Here is a 25,409-nt window from a genome sequence, read left to right as displayed (position 1 = left end):
GCCACTGAGGAGATCATCTCTTGGCAATACCATCCCACTGATCTGAACACAATGGACACTTACACACCAGTCAAAACAGAAAAGAGAACATTCTAATCCAATGGCAGGCCTAAATCTCATGACTTCCTTACTACAGCAAGTGAGCACCTAGTGGCTGTAGAAGCAAAAGTAAAAAAGAGGCAATTGCTTGGGCAAAAACAAACCTATGTAACCTCTGATACTTGAGTTGATGAAAAACAGTTGCTAATATGGAATCTCTTATACTAAACTAAACCTAGCTCTATACAGTACTAGGCAATCTGCTAGCCTAAAGACAGACAAAATAATTTTTTTTGTATTGCTACACATCTGGAAACCAAACTACATACAACAAGGAATTCTCTAAGATCTATTTTTAAAATGTAGCCTTTTATACAAAATGACTATACTTGTGGAATTTCACCTTGAATATTCAAATATGTATTTTTTTTAGGTTGTAAAATAACAGAATCATAGAACAGGTAATAATCTAGTCCAATCTACTACCCAGGATCCTCCTCTATGAAATTCCTGAAAGGTAGTTGTTGTTCAGGCTTTAAAAAAAAAAAAGACCAAGGATTGTAAATTTACTACTTCCTAAAAGTTCATTGCATTATTGAACAGTTCTAAATGCTGAAAAATTCTTCCTTACACTGAAAGAAAATCTGTTTTCTTAACCTTCCATCTGCCAGATCTAGTTTTGTCCTTGGGAGGACCGAAAATAAATTTATAGTCCCTTGTTCCAACATCTGGTCAAACTAAGCCTCTTCTTTATCAAGTCAAACAAAGAGTTCTAGAATGTTAAGAATGTTAGATAATCTTATTGGTCACACTCATTTTATAGAGACAGTGGAAAAAAGTCCTGGATTTGCAGTCAGAAGGCCTAGATTCAAAGCCAAAATATGCCACTTATTGTAGGAATTAACAGAAGTAACAAACTCTCTAAGCCGACATTTCCTCACTTGTAAAAAGAGGGTGATACTTGAGATGAAAATGCTTTGAAGTCCTAAAATTAAACATTTTACTTTACAGATGAGAAAAATAAGGACCCCAGAGGTAAAAAGACTTATTACCAAAGGTCCTCCATTCCTTTATCTGATCCTCACATTGCTGGTTCACCACCCTTATCACCTTCCTCAAGAATTATGTCAGTTTGTCAATGTTCTTTCAAGGATGGTGCCCAACAATCAATCATAACTGTCCACTAAGTATTTTAATTACCTGAATTATTAACATTTAGGAAATGGCTAAAATGATGCAGCACTTTATGCTATAGCACTTATATCTGGTAAGAGTAACAAGTATGAGAAATATAATATGAAAAGTTCTGTACAAAATAATGGAAAAGAGAAAAATTTCGGGGGGCGGAGCCAAGATGGCGAAGTAGAAAGACGCACATACACATAGCTCCGAACCCACAAACCACAGAACGGCAGAGGGGACCAACCCACGGCGAATTCTGCACCCAGAGACCACAGAATATTGGAGCGGAGATTTCTGTTCCGGAGAGACCTGCAAACCTCTCGCGGGGGTCCTTCGCGCCGCGGACTGGGCGCCGGGACGGGGAGCAGAGAGCAGCCCTGCCCCGGCCATGACACCGTGAGGAAAAGATCCGAGAGGGCTACGGGGACGGGATCTCTAGCGGCCACACGGGTCCCCCCACCCACAGAGGGACCTGCAAACCTCTCGCAAAAGGTCCGTCGCGCTGTGGCAGCGGCGGCTCCGAGAGGTACAGATCCGAGAAAGCTCCAGAGACGGGATCTCCAGCGGCGTTACAAGCCCCCCCACCAACAGGGGACTGACGGGGGTAGGTGAGAGAGTCTCTTTGGCGGGTTGAGAGGGGAGTGGGGTGCCCCCGTGGCTCGGGCCCCCCCAGGAGATAGAAGCTGAGAGGCGGCTACAGACAGGGGCTCCCCAAACGGGCGGGAGCCTGGATCCATTGTGGAAGGTTTAAGCATAAACCCCCGGAGGGAACTGAGCCAGAGAGGCAGCCCTGCCCCTGACCACCTGATCTTAATTCTCACACTGAATAGCAGCCCTGCCCCCGCCAAAAACCCTAAGGCGGGAAGCAGCATTTGAATCTCAGTCCCCAAACGCTGGCTGGGAGGACCAGGAGGCGAGGTGGGTGTGAGGAGAACATTCAGAGGTCAGGTCACTGGTTGATGAGAATGCCAAGAAAAGGGAAAAGAAGTAAAACTACTGAAGGGTATTTTCTCAGAGAAAAAACACTTCCTCCCTTCCTTTCTGATGGGGAGGAACAATGCTTGCCATCAGGCAAAGACACAGAAATCGAGGATTCTGTGTCCCAGCCCACCCAATGGGCTCGGGCCATGGAAGAGCTCAAGAGGAATTTTGAAAATCAAGTTAGAGAGGTGGAGGAAAGACTGGGAAGGGAAATGAGAGGGATGAGGGAGAAGCATGAAAAGCAGATCAGCTCCCTGCTAAAGGAGAACCAAAAAAATCTTGAAGAAATTGGCACCTTGAGAACTAGCCTAACTCAGCTGGCAAGGGAGGTGCAAGGGGCCAACGAGGAGAAGAATGCTTTCAAAAGCAGAATCAACCAAATGGAAAAGGAGATTCAAAAGCTCACTGAAGAAAATAGATCTTTCAAAACTGGAATGGTACAGATGGACGCTAAGGACTTTATGAGAAAGACAGATATCTCAGAACATACCGCGCAGATTCGAAAAATGGAAGATAATGTGAAATATCTTATTGGAAAAACAACTGACCTGGAAAATAGAATCAGGAGAGACAATGTAAAAATTCTGGGACTACCTGAAAACCATGATCAAAAGAAGAGCCTAGACATCATCTTCCATGAAATTATCAAGGAAAACTGCCCTGAGATTCTAGAACCAGAAGGCAAAATAAACGTTCAAAGAATCCGCAGAACACCGCATGAAAGAGATCCAAAAAGAGAAACTCCTAGGAGCATTGTGGCCAAATCCAGAATTCCCAGGTGAAAGAGAAAATATTGCAAGCAGCTAGAAAGAAACAATTCAAGTATTGTGGAAATACAATCAGGATAGTACAAGATCTGGCACCCTCTACATTGAGAGATAGAAGGGAATGGAATAGGATATTCCAGAAGTCAAAGGAACTAGGACTGAAGCCAAGAATCACCTACCCAGCAAAACTGAGTATAATACTTCAGGAGAAAAAATGGTCTTTCAATGAAATAGAGGACTTTCAAATTTTCCTGATGAAAAGACCAGAGCTGGAAAGAAAATCTGACTTTCTAACACAAGAATGAAGAGAACCATGAAAAGGTGAACAGCAAAGAGAAGTCATAAGGGACTTACTAAAGTTGAACTGTTTACATTCCTACATGGACAGACAATATTTGTAACTCTTGAAACATTTCAGTATCTAGGTACTGGGTGGGAGTACACACACACACACATGCACACACGCACACATACATAGAGACAGAGTGCACAGAGTGAATTGAAGAGGATGGGATCATATCTTAAAAAAAAAAAAAATGAAATCAAACAAAATAATGGAAAAATCTTTTAAAAAGCCAAACAAGAAGCACAGTTTACATGCCACAACAATTCCACTGTTTTTCAAAAGTATACATTTATAGGTATGTATATAAACTTTTTATTGCTGTTTTGGATATGATTTCATTGCTATACGTAGGAATCCCCAGGGAAGAAACTGCCTCTCAATACAGGTGAGAAATTGTTGCAACTTGGAGTCTTCCTGAGCTATAAAAGGTACTTCAAGGTTAAGAGATTTGCCCAGGGTCACCTGAAACCAGGTCTTCTTGACTCTAATACCTACTGTTTACTACACCTCTCTGCCTCTCCCATATATAAATATAGATCAGTAGGGAGGAGATTTAGAGTGAGTCATCTACGAGTTGATATTCTTACTAGCTTAAATACATTTCATAATAGAATAAAGTTCAGAATTTAATATACAATATTTTTTTCTGTAAAGATACATGAATTTATAATGTAAAAAGAAAATTAAGACACTCAAATAGAACACAGTATTCCACATGTGATCTTAACAACGTAGAACATAAAGGATTCATTACCTTCCATGTCTGGGATACTATTTTTTGTGTGTGTCTATGACTGAATTCAGTCCATTAATTTCACTGGTGTGGGTATCTCCTGATGGAAACTCCATCCACCAATGCAGATTTATAACATATTTATAACTGTACATCATTTATAACTTACAATCTTACAGCATTTCGATAGTATACAGAGGTTAAGTGATTTGTCCTCCATACCAACATATATCAGAGACAGAACTTAAACTCAAGTCTACATGACTCCAAAGTAGCACTCTATCCCCTAAATTTCTTTGATTAGAGGAGTCTTTTTGGGCAACTATTGTCAGAGTATTGATCCTACCACAAACAAAAATCCCTAACTTTTTCACATAAAGCCTATAAGCCATATGGCCCCCAGACAACACCAACACATTTTTCTAAAAAAACTTTTTAGTGTAGTGCCGAAATTTACTCCTACTAAATTTCATTTTATGAAATGTGATACATTATTCTAACCAGCTGGGAACTTTTTGAATATGGATTCTCTCATCTAATACATAAGCTCCCCTTCTTTATACTGTGTCACATACAAATCTGAAAAGAGACCTTTATTCAAATCTTAATATAAATGAAAAATAAGACAGAACCTTAGAGACCTCTCTCAAAACTGGAAAAAAAATGGCACTAATATTTTAATCAATATTCTTTGTGTCTGGCCATTCATTAGTTATGAATACAACTAATTGTAATATCACTTTTCTGACATTTCTCTAGCTTGTCTACAATGACAACACAGCAGACTATCAAATGGTATTCTGAAATCAATAGGCACTATCTCTGACACTTCCCTGATCTGATATTTCAAAAATTATCAGCAAAAAATTTCAGCAGTTTCATAATTACTTCAATTAAAAATTAAATTAATTTGTAATATATACATTGTTAGACTCTTACCAACTGAACTGTCATCATCTTCTAGAATGTGATTTCTGTGTCGAGGGTACCCTGAAGCCAACATGACATCATCTTCATCATCTTCATAATTTGCTCTTCCTTTTGGAGTTAACTGGAACTCCGAATTGTCATTTAAAAAATCACTATTATCAGCATTATCACTATCATCATCTCCATCAAAAAGATCATTGTAAGTTTTGTTTCCTATGCCAGAAACCTTTAAAAAAAATTAAACTCAGGAATTATTTAGGGAAGCTTAATTAAACAGAAGTTAACTTAAGTAATTAATAATCAGTTGAAATATATATATATTTCTGTTCCCTTCTATAGCACTAGTTGTCTATACCACTTATTTGGCCGTTAAAAATGACTGCCTTATATTGTAATTATCTTTTGCACACACAAATTTTTCTCCAAATAGAGAGCAAGTTCCCTTAGTGTTAGGGTATGGCCCTTGTTTTTATTCCCCACAGTACACTATACATAGTAAGCACTAAATAAACATTTAATTGATATTTTTTAAAAGAAATATTACAAACTGCATATAATGGACTAATGTCATGGTAGAAAAGAATATTTGTGAATTAGAATTCTATCATAAAAGTTAATCACTGATTATGTCTTTCAAGTATCACCACAAGAACATGCTGTGAAAATTTAAGATTATACAATTCAAACAGTTGTTGAAATTAAAGACATTTTCATTTACTTATTCACTCTAATGATATTGGTAGGGAGGCAAGTAAATGACTATAACTGACAAATGAGGTATAAACAGAGACCTAATTAATGAATTTGTCAAATGTTCTTCTTAGAACATATATTAAACATATCTTAGTCAGGGGTGGGGAACCTACAGCCTTGAGGCCACATATGGTCTTCTAGATCCTTGGCTGCAGACTTTTGATTGAGTCCAAATTTTACAGAACAATCCTTTTATTAAGGGGATTTGTTCTGTGAAGTTTGGATTCAGTCAAAGGGATGCACTTGAGGATCTAAAAGGCCTTGAGGTTGTAGGTTCCTGACCCGTCTTAGGTAAATACCTATGCATAATCACCACTAAAAAAATCAAATTTCTATAGTATTACTTTACTGTTTGACTTTGTTTCATCTGTATCACAAACATTTTCCAGCAGTCCCAAGTTTCCTTCAGCATCTGTATATGCTATTTGCCTAGAGGTAGGGTGCCATGCCAGGCCACAAATTGTATAACCTTTCTCATGTTTCACCCTAAAAACAAAAAATAAAGGTTGAATTTAAAAATATGATGAAGAAATTCCAATGAACATTCTTTGAGTAAATTCTACTTAGAGGAAGTCAAATGAATTTTTCAACAACAAAAAAGAATAAGACAAACAACATATATTTAACTCTACCTTTCCATGCAGTCTTTGGTTTCCACATTCCAAACTACAATACAACCATTTACACTGCCTGCTGCCAAATATTTTTCACAAGGAGACCAGGTTACTACATTGAGGGGCTATCAAGAGAAACAGATAATAAAACAAAGGCAGTTTTAGATAAGTTGGGGCTATATGCACATTTTGATTTAGCAGCTAGGTGACGCAGTGGATAACGTTGGACTTGAAGCCATGAAAACCTAAATTCAAATCATGCCTAATATACCTTCAAGCTGTGTGACCCTGGGCAAATCATTTAACCTCCCTCTGCCTCAGTATTCCTGTGAGAGACAGCAGCAAAGAGTTAAATTTCCACAGAGTCGCTAGTTGCTGAAGTCTTTGAGAATAAGTCAGATAATAAGAAAGCTAGCAGACTACAGACTACAGACCAATCAAGAGACAGTTAATGGCCTTCAGAAAACCACAAAGCTCTTGATAAAGGGGACCAAATCTAAAACTGGCCAGAACCAGTTGGGGAATATGAGCAGGAATAAGCAGGAAAAAGCTTTTCTTCTTTGTGCTTGCTTAATAAGCTACTTGCATATTAACTTCTCCCCTCAGGGGGGAGAGATAGCACAAAATTAGACACAATTCATATGTTGGGAGGGAGGAAACATATTGAGGAGATATATAGAAGGCATGTAAAGGAGATGGTGACCTAATGGAGAATGGACCAATCTGTCTCCTGGTGGAAGGATCTGTGTTGAACTAATTGTATATAGCTCATGTTGCTTCTGTACTCAGTGCTCTTCCTTCCTAAAAGGGCAGGGGTTGAAACCACTTTGGCCAAGGTGTTCAATTCTTCTGAACTCTGCTGCAATAAATTTTCCTTGATACCTTGTTAGTGTCAAGCGTGTCTCTAACAATTCTCATCTGTAAAATGAGGATAATAATAGCACCTACCTTGTAGAGTTGCTGTGAGCATCAAATGAAATAACACATATAGAGCATTTTGCAAATCTTAAAGCACTATATAAATGCTAGCTGCTATTATTATTACTATTCTATAAATGTCATTGACCTAGTTTTCAAAAGACTTCTAACTAGACTGTATTACACAAAGGAATACAGTAGGGATACAATAAATATTCAATTTTTCTTTGAAACTATTACTTTGGCTATAGGTTTAAGAATAAAAATTAACTAGTTGTAAAAAAAAAAATTTTTTTTAATCTGTTACCTTATTACAATCTGAGATCATATAATTCTATGATTCAACTTTGTTGCTGTTCGGTCATTTTTCAGTTGTGTCTAACCCTTCATCACCCCATCTGAGTTTTTCTTGGCAAAGTGGGTTGCCATTTCCTTCTTCAGCTCATTTTACAGAAGAGCAAACTGAGGCAAACAGGGTTAAGTGATTTTCCCAGGGTCACATAGCTAGGAAGTATCTGAGGCCAAATTTGAGCTCAGGTCTCCCTGAATCAAGGCATAGCACTCTACTGTGATAAAAGATTTAACATCAAAAGCCATGGTACACTAATCTATTTGGTTACTTCCCTAGGTGAAAAGCAATACTTCAACTATAACAAGTAAGAAGAGAAAGGTATGTCTATCCTTCTGGAAGGTCTGCCACCACTGATGAGTTAATGAAAGCTGGAAGAAGAAACTTTTGAAACCCAGATTCTATTATAAATAAATTCACCTACATCCTTGATCTTTTCCTTTGTGTATTCTTTCAATTATTTGTGATAATTGAAACCTGGTTTTCTCCTGAAGATATCACCTCATAGAAGATAGCTGACTACTTCTCCCATTTCCTCAGGCAATCAAAGTAATATTTCTCATACTCACATCCAGACCTTTACCCTGCCCCATTACTCAACAGCCTCTCCTTGAGTTCAAGGCAACCTATCATGGCTATCATTACTGCTGTCATTTACTGACTTGAAAGATTTTCCTTTATCTTTCTCAGTCTACTCTGTACTTTTTAGGAGGAATTGTGGGAAGATGCAGTGTAGATACAAACTAAACCCATGTCCCACACAAACACTCCAGTAAAGCCCTAAAAATTCACCAGAAAGAGCAACAATAAGGAAAATCAAAGAGCTATAAAGTAACCTACATCAAGTCCAGGACTATACAAAATGACTACCAGAATCCTTTAAAAGATCTGACTGGAGATAAGCCAGTGGAGGCTGAAGACAAAGAGCTGAGAGCAGGAGACGAGGGCAGACTAGTGACAAGGACAGGGTGTAGGCACCCTGCCTCTGAACCACAGGGGAGACAGAGGTAGAGGAGGGCAAAGGCAGGGCAGCCAGAGGCACAGCAAGAGAAAAGGCCAGACAGATGCCCAGGCAACAGAGTTCCCAAGCATAAGCCACACCAGGAAACAAGGCCAAACCAGTGATAGGATGGTCCAGTGGCCAAAGAGTCCACAAGCAGAGCCAGAACAGGAGACAGTGCTAGGGCAGGCCCTGGGATGCAAAGCACTTGTGGTCTCACAAGCCTAGTAACAGAACAAATAACATCTTATTGGGGCCTGTCAGACTAACAATAAAATGTCAAGTCAGCTCCAGGTTAAGACTGTGCAAGAAGACAGAGAAGAGGCCAAGGCCAAAACCTAAGTTGAGCTATCAAAAGATTGAGCCAAAACCCAGGAAGTCTTGCAGAAGGCAGAGGTTAGTCTTACCTACTTCATTTGGAATCAAACAGGGTTCCCATATCATCCAAGAGTAGATGAGAAAGCAGAGTCTGACCATACCACAAAGTCCCAATCTAGAAACCAAAGCTGTGATGGGAGTAAACAGAAGAAAATACCAAAAATAATGAAGAGACACCATGGACTAAGGGAAAACCAAGAGATAAACCCCCAAATTAGAGTAACTCCACAAATCCCAGTAGAGACTAAAAGAAAAGAACAGCAACAAGGACTATTAGAATGCCTAGAAGAAATGAAGAAACAGAAACAAAAAGTAAAGTTAAATGAAATGATAGATGGAGAGGGAAGAATGGAAAGGTAACATCATGGCTTTGAGCAGACAATGGCAAACCTTACCAAAGAAGTAAAGTAGCTGAAAATTAAGAATGGACCAAACAGAAAGCAGTAAGACATGAGGCAATAAGAAATATAATCAAAAGACAAAAGACAAAAATGTAAGGTATATATCCTATAACATCAATTAACTTGGGAAACAGATCACAGAGAGATAATATAAAGAAAAAAAAGCCTGTATACCATATTTTAAGAAATCATAAGTAAAAACTTTCTAGATCCATTAGGACCAGAGACAAAGTAAAAAGAAAAAAAAAACTCCATCAAACTCTTGAAAGAAAGCCCAAAATTAAAACTCCCAGGTACAGGATAGTCAAATTTCAGAGCTTCTAAGTCAAAGATAAAAACCACAAGCAGCCAAAAAGCAGGAGGGCGAGAACCAAGTGGCCACAATCAAAATGACACAATACTTGGCAGGAGAGCTTGGAATATAATATTCTAAAACCCAAAAGATATGTCTTACCACCAACAATAACCTATCCAGAAAAAAAAAACCAAGTATAATCCTACAAGGGGAGTGAACTTCCCAGTATTCCTCCACCTATGAGAACCTGATTCTTGAGGGACTATCTTTTGTCTGACTGTTTTACCAACAACTTTATACATTACAAGAAAGGTATACCCAACTGGATTTGGTAACAGGAGATATTTTAGGGAATGAAAATGCTAGCAAATCCTTCTAGTAGGTTAAACTGCAGGTCATGTCACTGCCATGTAAGAGAGCCTTAAAGGATGGGGAGGGGGTCTTCATTTGCAAGGACTGCCAGGCAGTGGTCTGGGAGAGAACAAGACTCAATCAAAGGCTCTCTCCTGTGAAATTAGGACCAAAAATAAATGTTGTTGATGTCTTCTCCTGCATGGTTGTTTTGGGGGTATGTTAGCACACATCAGAACCAATAGCCTGGTTGGAGCTGTTGCAAGAATGGCAGATGCTAGAGAGTGGGTCCATTGGCAATCTGGACATGGCAACTGTTATATCTTATTGGGAATGGGAGTCTGTGATCTCCGTAAGGAAAAGACAGCTTCTGCACAACTGAGTTCCTCATGCTAACTGTAGCATCCATCAAAACCAAATGGCCCTCAACCTGTCCCAGCTGTTAAACTGGCCCTCTTATTCCACTTCAGGGTAAGAAGCTTGCTCTTGCTCACCAATAGCTGCATTATTATGCCCCTCACTGCCCAAGTCATATCCAGAAGTCATATACATGATGAAATCAATAACACCCTAAGAAAAGGAAAGGGAATTCAGCAGTTTCTTGGATCCTGTTTCCAAGAAAACTTAGTGGATAAGAATAAACTGTTTTTGGACACAGAACTGGCTAACCCTCTCCAGCCTTTTCTTATTCCTTCCCCAGTATAGTCACCTAGACCTTGAAGTCCTTAGCACTTTAAAAGGCTACATACATTCTGAATATTATCTCAGGTCTTCCTCAAACGACAGGCTTCCTTTTCTCTGAGATGGTTCAGATAACTTCCCAGAAAAGGTTCTGGGGTCTATTGTTTGGAAGTACTTTACTTTTTTAACAGCATAGGAATGGTAAAACTATTTTTATACTGCTAGAATGAAAGTATGTTCACACGGAGAAAACGGGATCACCTGGCTGACTTGATGTTAATCCTAAAACCCTGAAGGAAGGTCTGGGAGAATACTTATCCAGCTCCTATGGAAGAATAGGGCAGCTCTTCCCCAGAGACTTCAAAAGGTGAAAAGACTTGGTATCATTACCCTAATGGGGTTCTGAGGGAGGGGGAGTGAGCCAGAGAATACTGAGTGGGTAGTGACACAAGGGAAACTCTCAGTGTCAACTCAGATCCTGGATCAAGTTGGACATATTACAACAGACATCTATACTTTCTTTCCTCATTCTCTTAACCCCCTACAATCTAGCTTCTGACCTCATCGTTCCATTGAAACTGCTCTGTCCAAAGCTACCAATGATCTCTTAATTGCCAAACCCAAAGGCCTCATCTCAAATCTCATTTTTCTTGACTCCTTTGCAGCCTTTGACATTGGTCATTATCCTCTCCTCCTGGATAGTTTCTTTTCTCTAGGTTTTTGGGGCACCACTTTCTTCTGGCTCTCCTATCTATCTGACCACTCCTTCTCCATCTCCTTTACTGAATTCTCATCCAGATTATGCCTTCTGATTGGAGGTATCCCTAAAGATTCTGTTCCAAGTACTTTTTTTCTCCCTTTATAAAGTGATCTCATAAACTCCAATGGACTTTACCATCTGTATGCTGATGATTTACAAATCTCCCCAACTAGTTCTACCTTCTCTGCTGACTTCCAATCATATCTTGCTCCTAAACTCTCCCCTCATCCTACCTTCCCTATTACTGTGGAGTAATATCATCCTTCCAGTCACTCAAGTCTGTAACCTAGACATCGTACTTAACTCCTCACTATCTCTCACTCCCTCAAATCCCAAGGCCTATTGATTTCACCTCTGCAAGATCTCTCAAATATGTCCCCTTTTCTATTCTGACTGCCACCATTCAATCGCTTCATGCCTAGACTACTACTGGTAGATGTGCCTGCCTCCAATCTATCCTGCATTCAGTCATTAAAATAATTTTTCATAAAAAGCAAGTTTGTTCATATAACCCCACTACTCAGTAAAGACCAGTGGTTTCCTATTGCCTTCAGGACCAAATACAAAATATTTTTTGGTGTTCAAATCCCTACATAACCTACCACTTTTTATCTTTCCAGTCTTCTTATCCTTTATTTCCTGCCATATTTGCTTTAACACCATGCTACTGGCCTGCTAGTGTTAGCTCTAGGTATTTTCTCTGTCTGTCTCCCAAGCCTAGATTTCTCTCCTTCACCCTAATCTAACAGGCTTCCTTTAAGTACCAATTAGAATCCCATATTCTACAGGAAGCCTTTCTCAACCTCTCTTAATTCTAGTGCCTTCCCTCTCTTAGTTATTTCTTCATTATTCTGTAAATAGCTTGTCTGTATATACGTCATGGCTTGTCACTGCATCTATCCCATTAGACTATGAACTTCTTCATGGCAGGGATCGTCTTTTGTCTCTTTTTGTATGCCTAGCACATAGCACAGTGCTTGGCACTTAATAAATGATTAACGAATGACTGATAAAGCTATCCTCTAGACTTGAATAGCAGGCTGCTAAGGCTCAAACCTGCTCCTCAGTTGATATAGCTTCCTAATAACCGCTGACCATACTGGCAAGGCTTCCAAGTCACCTAAAGTAAAAATGCCTAGCCATATGGGGTTGGGGTCCTTCAGACGTGGTGGAGGCAACAAGTCACCACACCAGACCAATACTGATCAGATGCACTGCATGACTATTCAAGCTAAGAGCTGCAATATTCTTGCTATGCTATAACAAAGTAAACCTCCTTTTGCTAACTATCAAAGAGCATCATTTTAATATCTAGCCTAAACTAAAAGAAGACCAGGCTGTGTCAGGCCTGCCCATTGTAAGGGGCAAAAATTTAATCCAGCAAATCTATCTCTTTTAAAAATTTACTTCCTCCTTTGCTGACCAGTGGGGAATTAGCGGGACAGAGAATTCATCTTTATGGAGCAAAGTATTTATAACTCCCCAATTTAACCACATGAAAAAGGATAAAGAATAATCCTCATCAGAAGCTTTCAATAAAGTCAATTGATTTTACAAAAGCAAATCATACGTAAGCTACCCAAGACACTGAATTCTACAACTGACAAATACTCTGAAATTTCTCTTACAACTGTTCATGCTCCTTATTAAGGAAATACAATCCATCCTCTCACTCTCCCATACCAAAAGTCACTCCCTGAGAACTGGTATTTGGCAGGAAGGAAGGGGGAAGAGGACTAGTAACAGAGAAAGCCAGTTACTCTTTTGCCACCTGCTGGAAGGAAGGTACGCATTAATGAGAATTCTAAAGCCTTTCAAAGTCGTTTTTCTCTACAATGTTGTCAATGTATAAATTCTTCTCCTAGTTTGCTCACTTTACTCTGTATTTGTTATGAATATTAATCATGTGTTTTTTCTCTTTCTTAAAAAGAATCAGAAAGTTAACTATTTTATTTGGTGTTTCTTTAAAAAAACTTAAGCTCTGTTTTGTTCTGTTACTATGGTTCACTGAAAAGGTGAGAAATGACATGTTAAAAAAAGTATCAATTTTTAAAAGAAAACTGCATTTTAGTAAAGTATATTTTTAAAAACTGTATTATAACACTGTATCATACGATCTATGATTACTGTGTAATAATTATAATTGCCACCTGAAGATTTGGCAAGAAAAACAAAACTGGAGCATCTACAGCAAGAAAAAACTGAGACAACTCAGTTTATCCTATCAAGTTGGGCAGAGTGTGCATTAAACATTCACCTCTCTCTCTCTTGAAAAAGTAATCAACAAAACCTACCAGAGTGATGAAATTATCTGAAAGATCAAATTCATTTCTCCAGGTTTCTCTTCTGTATAGCTTGATGGTGTTTCCTATTGGAATTGCCAGTAGCTATTAGGAAGATAAATATTTTAAATCAAATTAAACAACTCTGAGTTAAGTTTAATTTAGAAAAGAAAATGAAAGCTTTAATGTATATCAATGAAGCATTAACTATACTGAGAAAAAAGAAAGCTATTTATTACTAACTGAAACATTTTTAATATAAGACTATGAAGTATATTATTATATATTGCAAAGATAAAATTAAATATAATATATATTATCTCAACTTATTATACTAAAACTGTGGCATATGATACTATTACTTTAAAACTGGCAACAATGACTTAAAAAAATGTATATACAAATACGAGGTACTTTAAAACTGTATAATTTGTCTCCTCTGATGAGGATGACCTATGAGAAGGAGAAGTCTCAATGGAATGGCCTTAGAGAGGAGACTATTACCTATCTTTAAAAAACCTAGAATTCTTTCAACACTTAGAAAGTAGCTTTTGGTTTTTAAACTTTACAAGAAAAATTTCTTACACATTTTCAGTTGCTAATATATCTATAGAAAAAATAACATGTATTTCTAATGCTAATTCTAAAATCCAAAACAAAAATTTACATGAAAAACACATCAACTTTTATCATTTCAATGTGGTAAAAAAAAATTACAGAGCAAAAATTTCGGTTTTTTAATAAAAGAGAAATAAAAATTGTAGGTTTTTTTAATGCAAAATGTACAATTCTTAAAGTGTTATTTCAGTCTTAAACACGTCAACAGAAAAAAGATCTTACATTATTTCAATATTAATTTTGATTTAGATTCTGAAGTTTCTAAGTATATTGAAGGTCTTGCAACCAAAAGTTGACAGATTGGAGCAAAAAATTAAAATAAAGGTTAAAATGTTTTCAAGTTTTACTTACCTTCCCACTTTTTGGTTGCCAAGCAAGTCTGCATATTGATTTTGCATTTACCACATCGTTACACTTTTGTAGCAATGGCCAGCTAATAGCACACGTCTGATTTTAAAAAATTAGAAAATTATTTCACTTTCTGATAATCTCAGAAAATTAAGCAAAATTCAAATATATAGGTTTTGAAGCAACAAGATATTAGCTTTTCAGTTAAAATTTTATTTTTATAAATAACCAAAAATTCTCACAAAATGACAAAGTGTTAAAGGTTTTAATTATGCTTAAGCTATTTTTTTTTAATTATAAATGTGCAAAATATTTGCTTAACATTTTGAGTGCTTTGGAAACAGATAGGGTAATAAGCACCTTGAGAATTGACACTGTTTTATTTTTATCATTGTAACCCCAGTGCCTGGTACATGAGAGGCACTTAATAAATGCTAGTTAATTCATCCATAGGAATATATAAAGTACATAAAGGTAATTAATTACTAGCTGGAATGAAAATTAGTAAAGGGCTCATGAAGGTGGTACTTGGTCTAAAACTTGAAGAAAACTAGGGAGCCTAAGAGGCACGGAGAAGGGAATATACTTCACACATGGGGGATAGGAGTGGATCATTGTATAAGAGGAAATATACAGTGCAGTAAGGCTGGAGAGTAGTATGTGTCCCAGGTACAAGTAACACACAATACAGTTAGAAAAATAAGTTGGGACTAGGATTTGAAGGACTTTTAAAAACAACTAGAAGGGTTTATATTTTATCCTTGAGGAAATGAAAAGCCTCTGGAGACTTCATAAACATAATTTCAGGTCTTTATAAATACAACTTACTTCTATGTCCCTTTGATTTATTATGTTTCTGTATAACACACAAATATGTGAATAGATAAAGTGTCCATCTAATGCCACTCAGAGATAAGCAGAAGAGACAAAAAGTTACTCACCTAAACAGCTGTTAGGCTATTCAGATTAATGATATCATGCAACATCATAAACAGTAAATATCTGGTGAATCAGGAAATACACACAAATATTTAAATGGAAACGGATATTTACCTGATCTGAGATTTGCCATACTTTAACTGAGCCATCACAACTCGCCGATGCCTGAACAGGTACATAAAAGTTAAAACTATATTTATATTCATAAGCCCTATCCAAATGATACAAGAAATAGTAAATTACCAAATTTATCAAGCTGCATGTAAGTTTCTCCTTAATTATTCTCTTACAAATCTAAAAGCACACATTTACAGCGAGGAATAAGTGAAAACAATTAAAAAATACCAGAAAGATGTCCTTTGGATCAAAGGAAACACTTAACACAGGGGCATCATGTCCTCGGAATGTTTTCTGTTGACTACTATCCATTACATCCACAACTTTCACCAAAAAATCACTGTAAACAATGAAATGATTATATATGAATAAAATTTAAAATGGAAAGTCTTTTTAAAAACCATGACTCAGATCTAACATACTTCAAAATAATAAGTATTTCAGCAATATCTAATTTTTACTTCATTTAACTTTCAGCTCTGCTTACACATGTAATCTGAAATTGCATGTCCAAAATCCTAATAATTTAGTAAATATCTGCACTGACTGTATGTTAAACTTGTCTTCATTTCCAATTTAAATATTCTATGTTTTAAAAATTATAGGGGTATCACAGCCATCACTGAGCCAGGCCCCAAGGCAACTCATAATTTTCCCTATCCCTAATAAGAAAAATTTCAAATAACAGAATCTAAACTTGGTTCACTTGTCTAGACTTCAAAAAAAGTATTTTAATAAGATTTTACATAAAAAATTCATTTTGAATCCTTATTTTTTCAATCAAAATCATCTATAAAGTAATATGTTAAACTTTATTGTGAAGTTACAAAGGAAACAGTTCCTGCCTTCAAGGAGTTTATAATCCTAAAACTATTTTTAAAACCCAGAATAATGTGACATAGCAGCCAATATTAAAAAATCAACTAGAGTAGGAAGATATCTAACAGGCCATCTAACCAGGCAACTCCTTATTTTATAAATGAGGAAATGGGCACAGAGAAGTTAAATGACTTTGCCTGGGTTCTCACAGGTAACAAAGGTGAGATGTAGGATCTCCAGGTCCTCTGACTCAGAGCTAGCATGGTATTTTTTGCTATCTGTTTTCTGGAAGCATCACTAATTTTTCGATTATTTAGGGTTTAATTTTCTTTTAGTGATCTTTTTGTTTACACTGTAACAGTTAATTGTATATACTACTCTCATAGTTCTGCTTACTTCACTCAAAACTGATTTATACAAATCTTCCCTCTTTCTCTGAATTTCTGAGCCATTTCATACTCTACATGAATATTTCCAGTACACTCACATACCACAATTTTTTCAGCTATTCCCCAATTGATGAAACCACCTTGTTTCTAGCTCTTTGTGAACACAGAGACTAAATCTACAAATATTTTGGCATATAATGAATCTCCATCACCGAAGTCCTTGGCATATATGCTCAGTATGGACTACTGAGTTGCTTTTCTTGCCTAATTAGGTTAAACTAAAATCCAAAATAACTGGACCAGTTCAAATAGCACATCAACATTCCTGTCCTTCTACATTCACTCCCACACTGACTGTTCCCAATTTGTGTCAGTCATTTTTCACTAAACTGTTAGCTTTTCCAACTACAAGCATTACCCAGATCCAGCAGCAATTTTGGCACCATCTCTATTAAAGACCACGTGGTTTGCATTTGCAGTGAATCGAGTCAGTATACCATCTGGAGCTCCGTTAGGGAATGTATGAATTTGAATAGTATTATTAGATACTGAGGTGACCAATTTTCCTTTCTAAGAAAAAAAATACACACCAGAATTAATTACAAAATTGTAAAATGAAAAATGTTTGACAGGATGGATCAAAACTGATCCCGAATTTTTCCACATTGAAAACTTCAAACAACTATCAAACCTCCTAAATGCCAATGGAGTACCTTTGGAAGACCTGACAGTTTATAAAACATACTCTGAAAACATGTTCTTATTTCTCTAATAAGCAACAGATCATTAACTTAATTATGTAGCATAAAACATTAGGAAATATTCAAAAGGTAACATGTTAAAATTTGATTTACCCTAACATTCAAGAAAAGGAGGGATACGATAAAGCTCATTTTTTAAGGGAAAAAATACCTTTGTCCTTTATTATTTTAATTTGCTGGACTCTAGCATAAAAAGTGTTCCCTTGTGCAAGAAATATTACTTAACTTTTTAAAATTACATACAATCTTTCCTTGTTTGCAGAGATGTGTAGTTTTAAGTGTAGAATACTAAATAAAGTATAGGTTCCATCTTTTGGTTGTGCTTGCTAAAGTGTTTTGTTTTGTTTTTTAAACAAAGGATACAGGGAAAAGGAAGGGAAAATATTCAGAAATGAAGATAATATAAAAACAAAAAAAATCAACAAAAATGTCTGTTTACATGTATTTAAAAATTAACATTTTTCATTCCTTGATGTTTTTATTTCTTAAAAAGTAGACAAAAGATTACATACGCTTCTGAAAAAGCATTAGTTTGTGAAATTATGAGATTCAGACTACAAAGCCTGTATCTTTTAACAAAAAGATCTTATGATTATTTCTAATACCTTTAAAGCACATGAATAAGCCCTGTCTCCAACATTAATAGATTTGGGATCATCGTCATCCAGGTCTTTCCAAATTCTCACATCTCCATCACTTCCACAAGTTACAATACAACTGTTTAAAAAGAAAATTACAAACATATACATATATATGCAAATACACAACCCACACTCACATAAACACAATATTCACCTAGTTTTTCTGTCCTATTAAAAGATAAAAGAGTTATCACACATTGTAACCATTTTTATTTATGGATTCAAGCTGCCACTCGATAAATTTACTCACATTTAAACAAAAGATACCTTAAGATAACTTTCTTCAACTGTTACAAAAAAATTTAAACCTGAGGTGAAATGGGATGAGATTTCTAAGGACCCCTTCTTGCTCTAAATTTTAAGATGCTATGGTTATTCATGACCACTGAAAGAAAAATATCAAGGAATAAGTAGCATGAAAAATATACGAGCTCAATTATTCACAGTTTATATGAACTGTGGTACAGAACATACAGGTCACATTTATATAAGACTTTGAGGGCCTACCTCTTACTACCACCTGCCTCCTGACTGAGCTCCCAGAATCCCTAGACCACACCTTCTTCTGGTCCTTCGGGAACTCCCTGAAAAAAGTGACACCATCTGCCTAGAGGTCAGGCTTTGAGGGACAATCTTGAACTATACTGATATACATATATCTTGATAGTGCTTCCTACAAAAGGTTCATCTCCATTTTCTGATATTCTGTCTGGATTCATTCACTCCAAACGCACTTCCAAACACCAACTTTTACCCCTTTATTCCCATCTACCTCAATGCTATTCAGAAATAACAGACTCCAAATCTGCCCATCCATTTTATCCTGCTCTCTTCCTGTGATCTTAAACCTCTTCCCCTCTCCCTCCTATCTTCTGGCATTCACTGAGACCTTTCTACCTCCTGAGGACACTGTTTCTCTGGTCACGCTTTCTAGCGCTGGCTACACTTTCTTTCATACCATTCTATCATTCACTGGTGGAAAAGTTGCTTCCCACTGTCATTTCCAGACTCTCCCTTGACTACAATAATAGAAATCATTTAAAAACCTCTCTTCCTTTGAAGTTAACCATATCCAAATTTTTCACCCACTTCAGATTCTAGTGGCAATTATTTACTGACATCCAAGGAATCTTGCCTCCTTCTTTCATGAGTTCAGTAATTGTCTCTACCCCAAATCCTACCATGATAATGGCAGACTTCAACATACATATTGATATTCCCTCAAATACTCCAATTTCCAAGTTCCTCAACCTAATCAATTCCCATGATCTATTCATCTACTCTACCTCACAACCATACATAAGGATTAAGACACTTGATAATTTCATCACTCAAAAGTATATCAATGCTGTATTCAAGAACTCAGAAATTCTTATCTGTCATAATCTTTTTTCATTCCAGATTTCCCTATGCCATACTTCCCCCAGCTCTATTCTTTATCCTCACCATCCTCATAACTTTTCCCAAGGTACCCTTGTACAAGCTACACTCTCTTCCCTTCGCAATCGTAACCACTTGATGGACCAGTTCAACTCTACACTATGCTCTTCTCTCAAATCCCTTGCCTCTTTGTCATACTGCCAACCACACACCTTGCTCAGTTACAAGCCTCGATTACTTCCATCATGCACTTCCTTCAGTTCTATTTATGTAAAGCTAAATGGGTCTGGAGGAAGTCATGAAAGTGCTAACTGGTTCAAATTCATTATTATTTTGTTATCTAATATCAACTGTGTCCTCACAGCAGCAAAGCAATCCTACTACTTCCTAAATCAATTCTCTATCTAACCAGATACTACTGTTCTGAACCTTCTCTTCTTATGTCAAGCCTCCTGCTACACTCCTCTCCAAACCTCTCAGCAGAAGAACTTACCTCATGTTTCACTGAAAAAACTGAAGCAATTTACCAAGAGTTCCTTCTTCTTACATCAATCCTCACTATTTCCTTCTTCCCCACAGTATCTAAAAGAATATCCCTCCTTGTAAAGCTGAACCTTTCTATAAACATCTTTGATTCCACCTTCTTCAGAAGATTGCCGCCACTACATATTCTTCATTCTCTTCCTATCTACTTGTTTCTTCTTTTCTGTCTACAAATAAGCTCATGTTACTCAAAGTTTGAAAAACACCTATTTACACACACACACTCGCACGTGCGTGCATTCCGGTAAACCATTTCAGCAGAAGGGCTAAATCAGGTTGAGGATAAATGAGCGTCTCAAACCCATCAGTGACTTAGGCAGGCGTCTACCCCAGGCAAGGGAAGATTTCACTAGGCAGAATAGGTGGATGAGAAAAATCTGTTCCAATGCCCATGGAGGCACCTAAGGTAGAAGCGGTGGAGGCTTTAGACCTTTGTTAGACATTGAAGACACCAAAGATCCATTACATCCCAAGCCATCACCAGTTGTCTTGACTTTTGCCACTGAACTCCAATGATTCTAGAAGAGAGTCCAACGACTTCATGTAACTCTGCCTCACTTAAATCCATTTTATGAGCAAGTGAAAAGACAACATCCATACTATTTTACCACTTTTACCCACCTTAAAGTCCTGTGGCAACAGAAAAGTGACTGAGCAGCAGGTGTATATAACACTGGGAGCTGTGGTCACTACTCAGCACACAAGTGGCCCAGGCCGCAAAGTTGTCTTCTTACTGGAAGAAGTAGCAGTGGGAGGCTTTTTCAAGGACTACACTGCTCACCTCCTGGGATGAGGAAGGGGCTAGAAAAGGCACCCTAAAAATTGTCTGCTTTACCTAAACTAACTCTGGCCTGCTTAGTGCAGCAAGTAGGGATTCTATCCTGTGGTAAAAACATCAAAAAATGGACAAAACCTTTTGCAAAAATGATTCTAATCACCACTGATACATGGAATGTGCACATATGGACAAAATCCATTTTTATGGATTTATGGACACAAAATCTAGTAGACCTGAAAAACAAACAGCTCTTGTTGCAAGAGAACTCAGGAGGTATCATAGCCCTAAGTGAAACAAGACTGGCAAAAGAAGGCCAGCTTACAGAAGTCAGAGCTAGATACATGTTTTTCTGCAGTGGCCATAGTGATAGGGTGCACTGTGAAGCTGGTACAGGTTTCAACTTCAAATTTCCCTCCAGTATTAGTGGATAAGCTGCCTTTTTTCCTTGAGTTAGAGTCTAAGTTGAGTAATAGAATCTTCTAAGATAGGGGTGGTGAGGGGAATGTCTGCCAACTACTGACTTCAAGTTCCTCTTTCATAGTATGCTTTCTGGAGAAAGGACTTCTGGGGAAGGATTAAGAAGCCTAGGAGAAGCTAAATAATCAGATGACCTGCCTTGTCCAACTGAATTACGTTCAAAACAAATTTCTGTCTTTTTTTATTTCTCTTTTCTGTTATAAAAATCAACTCTGTAAATCACTCTGGATCTCTGACATCTGAGAAATAAGATGACCTGATTTGATATGGAGATGCTAGCTTTGCAAATTAAATTTTAGATACTAGGTAACTTTGTCCTTCGTTTCTTTTTATTTCAGATAATCTATTTTAACAGACATACAGGTATTATTTTCCTTATTTCAGAGATGAAAAACTGACACTCAGGACTTCCTGACTCTAAAACAGCTCCAAAGTCTGTGACTCTAGACATTTGGGATTATCTGTTATATTATTCCTCCAAGTAACTGTGGGTCAACTGCATACTTAACATACAAAAGTATATTGTATGTCTTAAAGCTTATACATTTAAACATTATTCTGTTTACTATGCTAATATTTCATATCTGCATAAAATATAAGGAAAATACATTACCTCCCAGAATCATCAAAACAAACATCTGTATGTCCCTCTGGATGTCCATATCTCATTGGCATTTGAGTGGCAGGCATCTTCTTCTTTTGCTATCCGAAACAGGTTTTTCTAAAAACCTACCTTAAATTTTAAAATAATAAATTTAAATGAGCTAATAAAAACTAGACAATAAAACACACAGACAAATGAATTACAACTCTGACTCTAGAGAGCTAATAAAACTGTTACTTCCTCTCAGTAGAGGTGGTCTACTACAGGAGGGCAATGAAGTATATATGTTTTCAGATATGGTCAAAACCTGAGTTTGTTTTTGTTTAACTGTATATCTTTGCTATGCAGGAGGGTTCTGTGGAGAGCTGATTGATGGGAAATGACGGCTATGTTTTTAAAAAAAAATCAATACAACATTTAAACATTTTTAAAAGCTGGCTGATAACCTGAACTCCTTGATTTTCCAGAATACACCTCTTCTGATTTGGAATCTCTATCTCCTTCCCCTTCTTTAATTAGATCAGTACCAGTCCTGTCCAATATATAAACTAACAAATAATTCCACCTCCTACAGGAAGCCTTCCCCAGTCTCTCTTAATGACAGTGCCTTCCCTTTATTAATTTTTCCTAGTTATCCTGTATATGGCTTGTTTGTACAAATTTGCTTGGGTGTTACGTTTCCTTGAGGGCAGGGGCTGCACTGCCTCTTTCGGCACCCCCTTAGCACAGTACCTAGCACACAGGAGGCCTCTTTCCGCACCCCCTTAGCACAGTACCTAGCACACAGTGGGCCTCTTTCCGCACCCCCTTAGCACAGTACCTAGCACACAGTGGGCCTCTTTCCGCACCCCCTTAGCACAGTACCTAGCACACAGGAGGCCTCTTTCCGCACCCCCTTAGCACAGTACCTAGCACACAGTGGGCCTCTTTCCGCACCCCCTTAGCACAGTACCTAGCACACAGTGGGCCTCTTTCCGCACCCCCTTAGCACAGTACCTAGCACACAGTGGGCCTCTTTCCGCACCCCCTTAGCACAGTACCTAGCACACAGGAGGCCTCTTTCCGCACCCCCTTAGCACAGTACCTAGCACACAGTGGGCCTCTTTCCGCACCCCCTTAGCACAGTACCTAGCACACAGTGGGCCTCTTTCCGCACCCCCTTAGCACAGTACCTAGCACACAGTGGGCCTCTTTCCGCACCCCCTTAGCACAGTACCTAGCACACAGGACGCCTCTTTCCGCACCCCCTTAGCACAGTACCTAGCACACAGTGGGCCTCTTTCCGCACCCCCTTAGCACAGTACCTAGCACACAGGAGGCCTCTTTCGGCACCCCCTTAGCACAGTACCTAGCACACAGTGGGCCTCTTTCCGCACCCCCTTAGCACAGTACCTAGCACACAGTGGGCCCCTTTCCGCACCCCCTTAGCACAGTACCTAGCACACAGGAGGCCTCTTTCCGCACCCCCTTAGCACAGTACCTAGCACACAGGAGGCCTCTTTCGGCACCCCCTTAGCACAGTACCTAGCACACAGTGGGCCTCTTTCCGCACCCCCTTAGCACAGTACCTAGCACACAGTGGGCCTCTTTCCGCACCCCCTTAGCACAGTACCTAGCACACAGGAGGCCTCTTTCCGCACCCCCTTAGCACAGTACCTAGCACACAGTGGGCCTCTTTCCGCACCCCCTTAGCACAGTACCTAGCACACAGTGGGCCTCTTTCCGCACCCCCTTAGCACAGTACCTAGCACACAGGAGGCCTCTTTCCGCACCCCCTTAGCACAGTACCTAGCACACAGTGGGCCTCTTTCCGCACCCCCTTAGCACAGTACCTAGCACACAGTGGGCCTCTTTCCGCACCCCCTTAGCACAGTACCTAGCACACAGTGGGCCTCTTTCCGCACCCCCTTAGCACAGTACCTAGCACACAGGAGGCCTCTTTCCGCACCCCCTTAGCACAGTACCTAGCACACAGTGGGCCTCTTTCCGCACCCCCTTAGCACAGTACCTAGCACACAGTGGGCCTCTTTCCGCACCCCCTTAGCACAGTACCTAGCACACAGTGGGCCTCTTTCCGCACCCCCTTAGCACAGTACCTAGCACACAGGACGCCTCTTTCCGCACCCCCTTAGCACAGTACCTAGCACACAGTGGGCCTCTTTCCGCACCCCCTTAGCACAGTACCTAGCACACAGGAGGCCTCTTTCGGCACCCCCTTAGCACAGTACCTAGCACACAGTGGGCCTCTTTCCGCACCCCCTTAGCACAGTACCTAGCACACAGTGGGCCCCTTTCCGCACCCCCTTAGCACAGTACCTAGCACACAGGAGGCCTCTTTCCGCACCCCCTTAGCACAGTACCTAGCACACAGGAGGCCTCTTTCGGCACCCCCTTAGCACAGTACCTAGCACACAGTGGGCCTCTTTCCGCACCCCCTTAGCACAGTACCTAGCACACAGTGGGCCCCTTTCCGCACCCCCTTAGCACAGTACCTAGCACACAGGAGGCCTCTTTCCGCACCCCCTTAGCACAGTACCTAGCACACAGGAGGCCTCTTTCCGCACCCCCTTAGCACAGTACCTAGCACACAGTAGGCCCCTCACAGGTTTGTTGGGTTGACTTTACACTGACAAACATGCATCCAGCTGAAGTACGGAGATGGGGGGAAGGAAGGAGAACTTCAGAGGAAATTACCAATTTACAACTGAACTTCCAAGAGCTGTTTTTCAGGAACAACAAAAACCTTTCAATGGAAGAAGAGGAAGAGGAGGGGAAAGGGAGAAGGAGAGAGAGAGGAACGGGAACGGAGAGGGGAAATGGGGATTCTTTGCGGTACTTCACTGTGGGACCCGGGGGACCGTGATGAGAGTTGCCTCCCACCCGCGCATGGGTCCCCTCCCCCGGACACGGGGCTGTCAGTGTTCGGGAGCGTGACAAGAATGGAGCTGGAGAGAACGAGGCAATAATTCTCTCCAAGGACAAAGGGGCGGACAACCAGAGGTTCAGGGGCCGCTACTCACCTAACAAGCGAAGAACCGCGTAGGAACAGTCAAGCTCCGGACGCTTTCCCGCGCTCCGCCGTCGCGCCGATGACGACTTCGACGCGCCGGCTCCACCCCGCAGGCGCACTGAAGCTCGGGGAACCGGGTCGCTGAAGGATGTCGTCACCGCCACGCAGGTGGTTGCTAGGAGACCAGCCGGCCGGGATGGGAGCGGCCGCGAAAGGAAGAGAAGG

The 25,409-nt window shown here is 39.2% G+C and overlaps 1 protein-coding gene across 2 annotated transcripts in view; it reads right to left on the bottom strand.

Annotated features, from left to right (window-relative positions):
• Positions 1 to 25,278, bottom strand: part of WDHD1 (WD repeat and HMG-box DNA binding protein 1) — a 73,125-nt gene extending 47,847 nt beyond the window's left edge. The window contains exons 1-11 of one of the 2 annotated variants that reach the window (XM_072629801.1): positions 25,195 to 25,278; positions 22,184 to 22,303; positions 18,357 to 18,468; positions 17,409 to 17,560; positions 16,011 to 16,122; positions 15,780 to 15,830; positions 14,730 to 14,825; positions 13,773 to 13,865; positions 6,364 to 6,470; positions 6,076 to 6,217; positions 4,988 to 5,204 (exon numbers count right to left, since the gene is read on the bottom strand). In XM_072629801.1, the coding sequence (XP_072485902.1) occupies positions 4,988 to 5,204; positions 6,076 to 6,217; positions 6,364 to 6,470; positions 13,773 to 13,865; positions 14,730 to 14,825; positions 15,780 to 15,830; positions 16,011 to 16,122; positions 17,409 to 17,560; positions 18,357 to 18,468; positions 22,184 to 22,260 (1,159 nt within the window). In that variant the 5' untranslated portion in view covers positions 22,261 to 22,303; positions 25,195 to 25,278. The remainder of the gene's footprint in view (positions 1 to 4,987; positions 5,205 to 6,075; positions 6,218 to 6,363; positions 6,471 to 13,772; positions 13,866 to 14,729; positions 14,826 to 15,779; positions 15,831 to 16,010; positions 16,123 to 17,408; positions 17,561 to 18,356; positions 18,469 to 22,183; positions 22,304 to 25,194) is intronic. The other variant, XM_072629802.1, reaches the window with a different exon arrangement.
• Positions 25,279 to 25,409: the final 131 nt, after the last annotated feature.

The sequence above is a fragment of the Notamacropus eugenii genome, chromosome 1 (genome assembly GCF_028372415.1).
Source record: "Notamacropus eugenii isolate mMacEug1 chromosome 1, mMacEug1.pri_v2, whole genome shotgun sequence".
Classification (NCBI taxonomy): domain Eukaryota; kingdom Metazoa; phylum Chordata; class Mammalia; order Diprotodontia; family Macropodidae; genus Notamacropus; species Notamacropus eugenii.
This window is presented reverse-complemented; position numbering and strand designations above follow the sequence as displayed.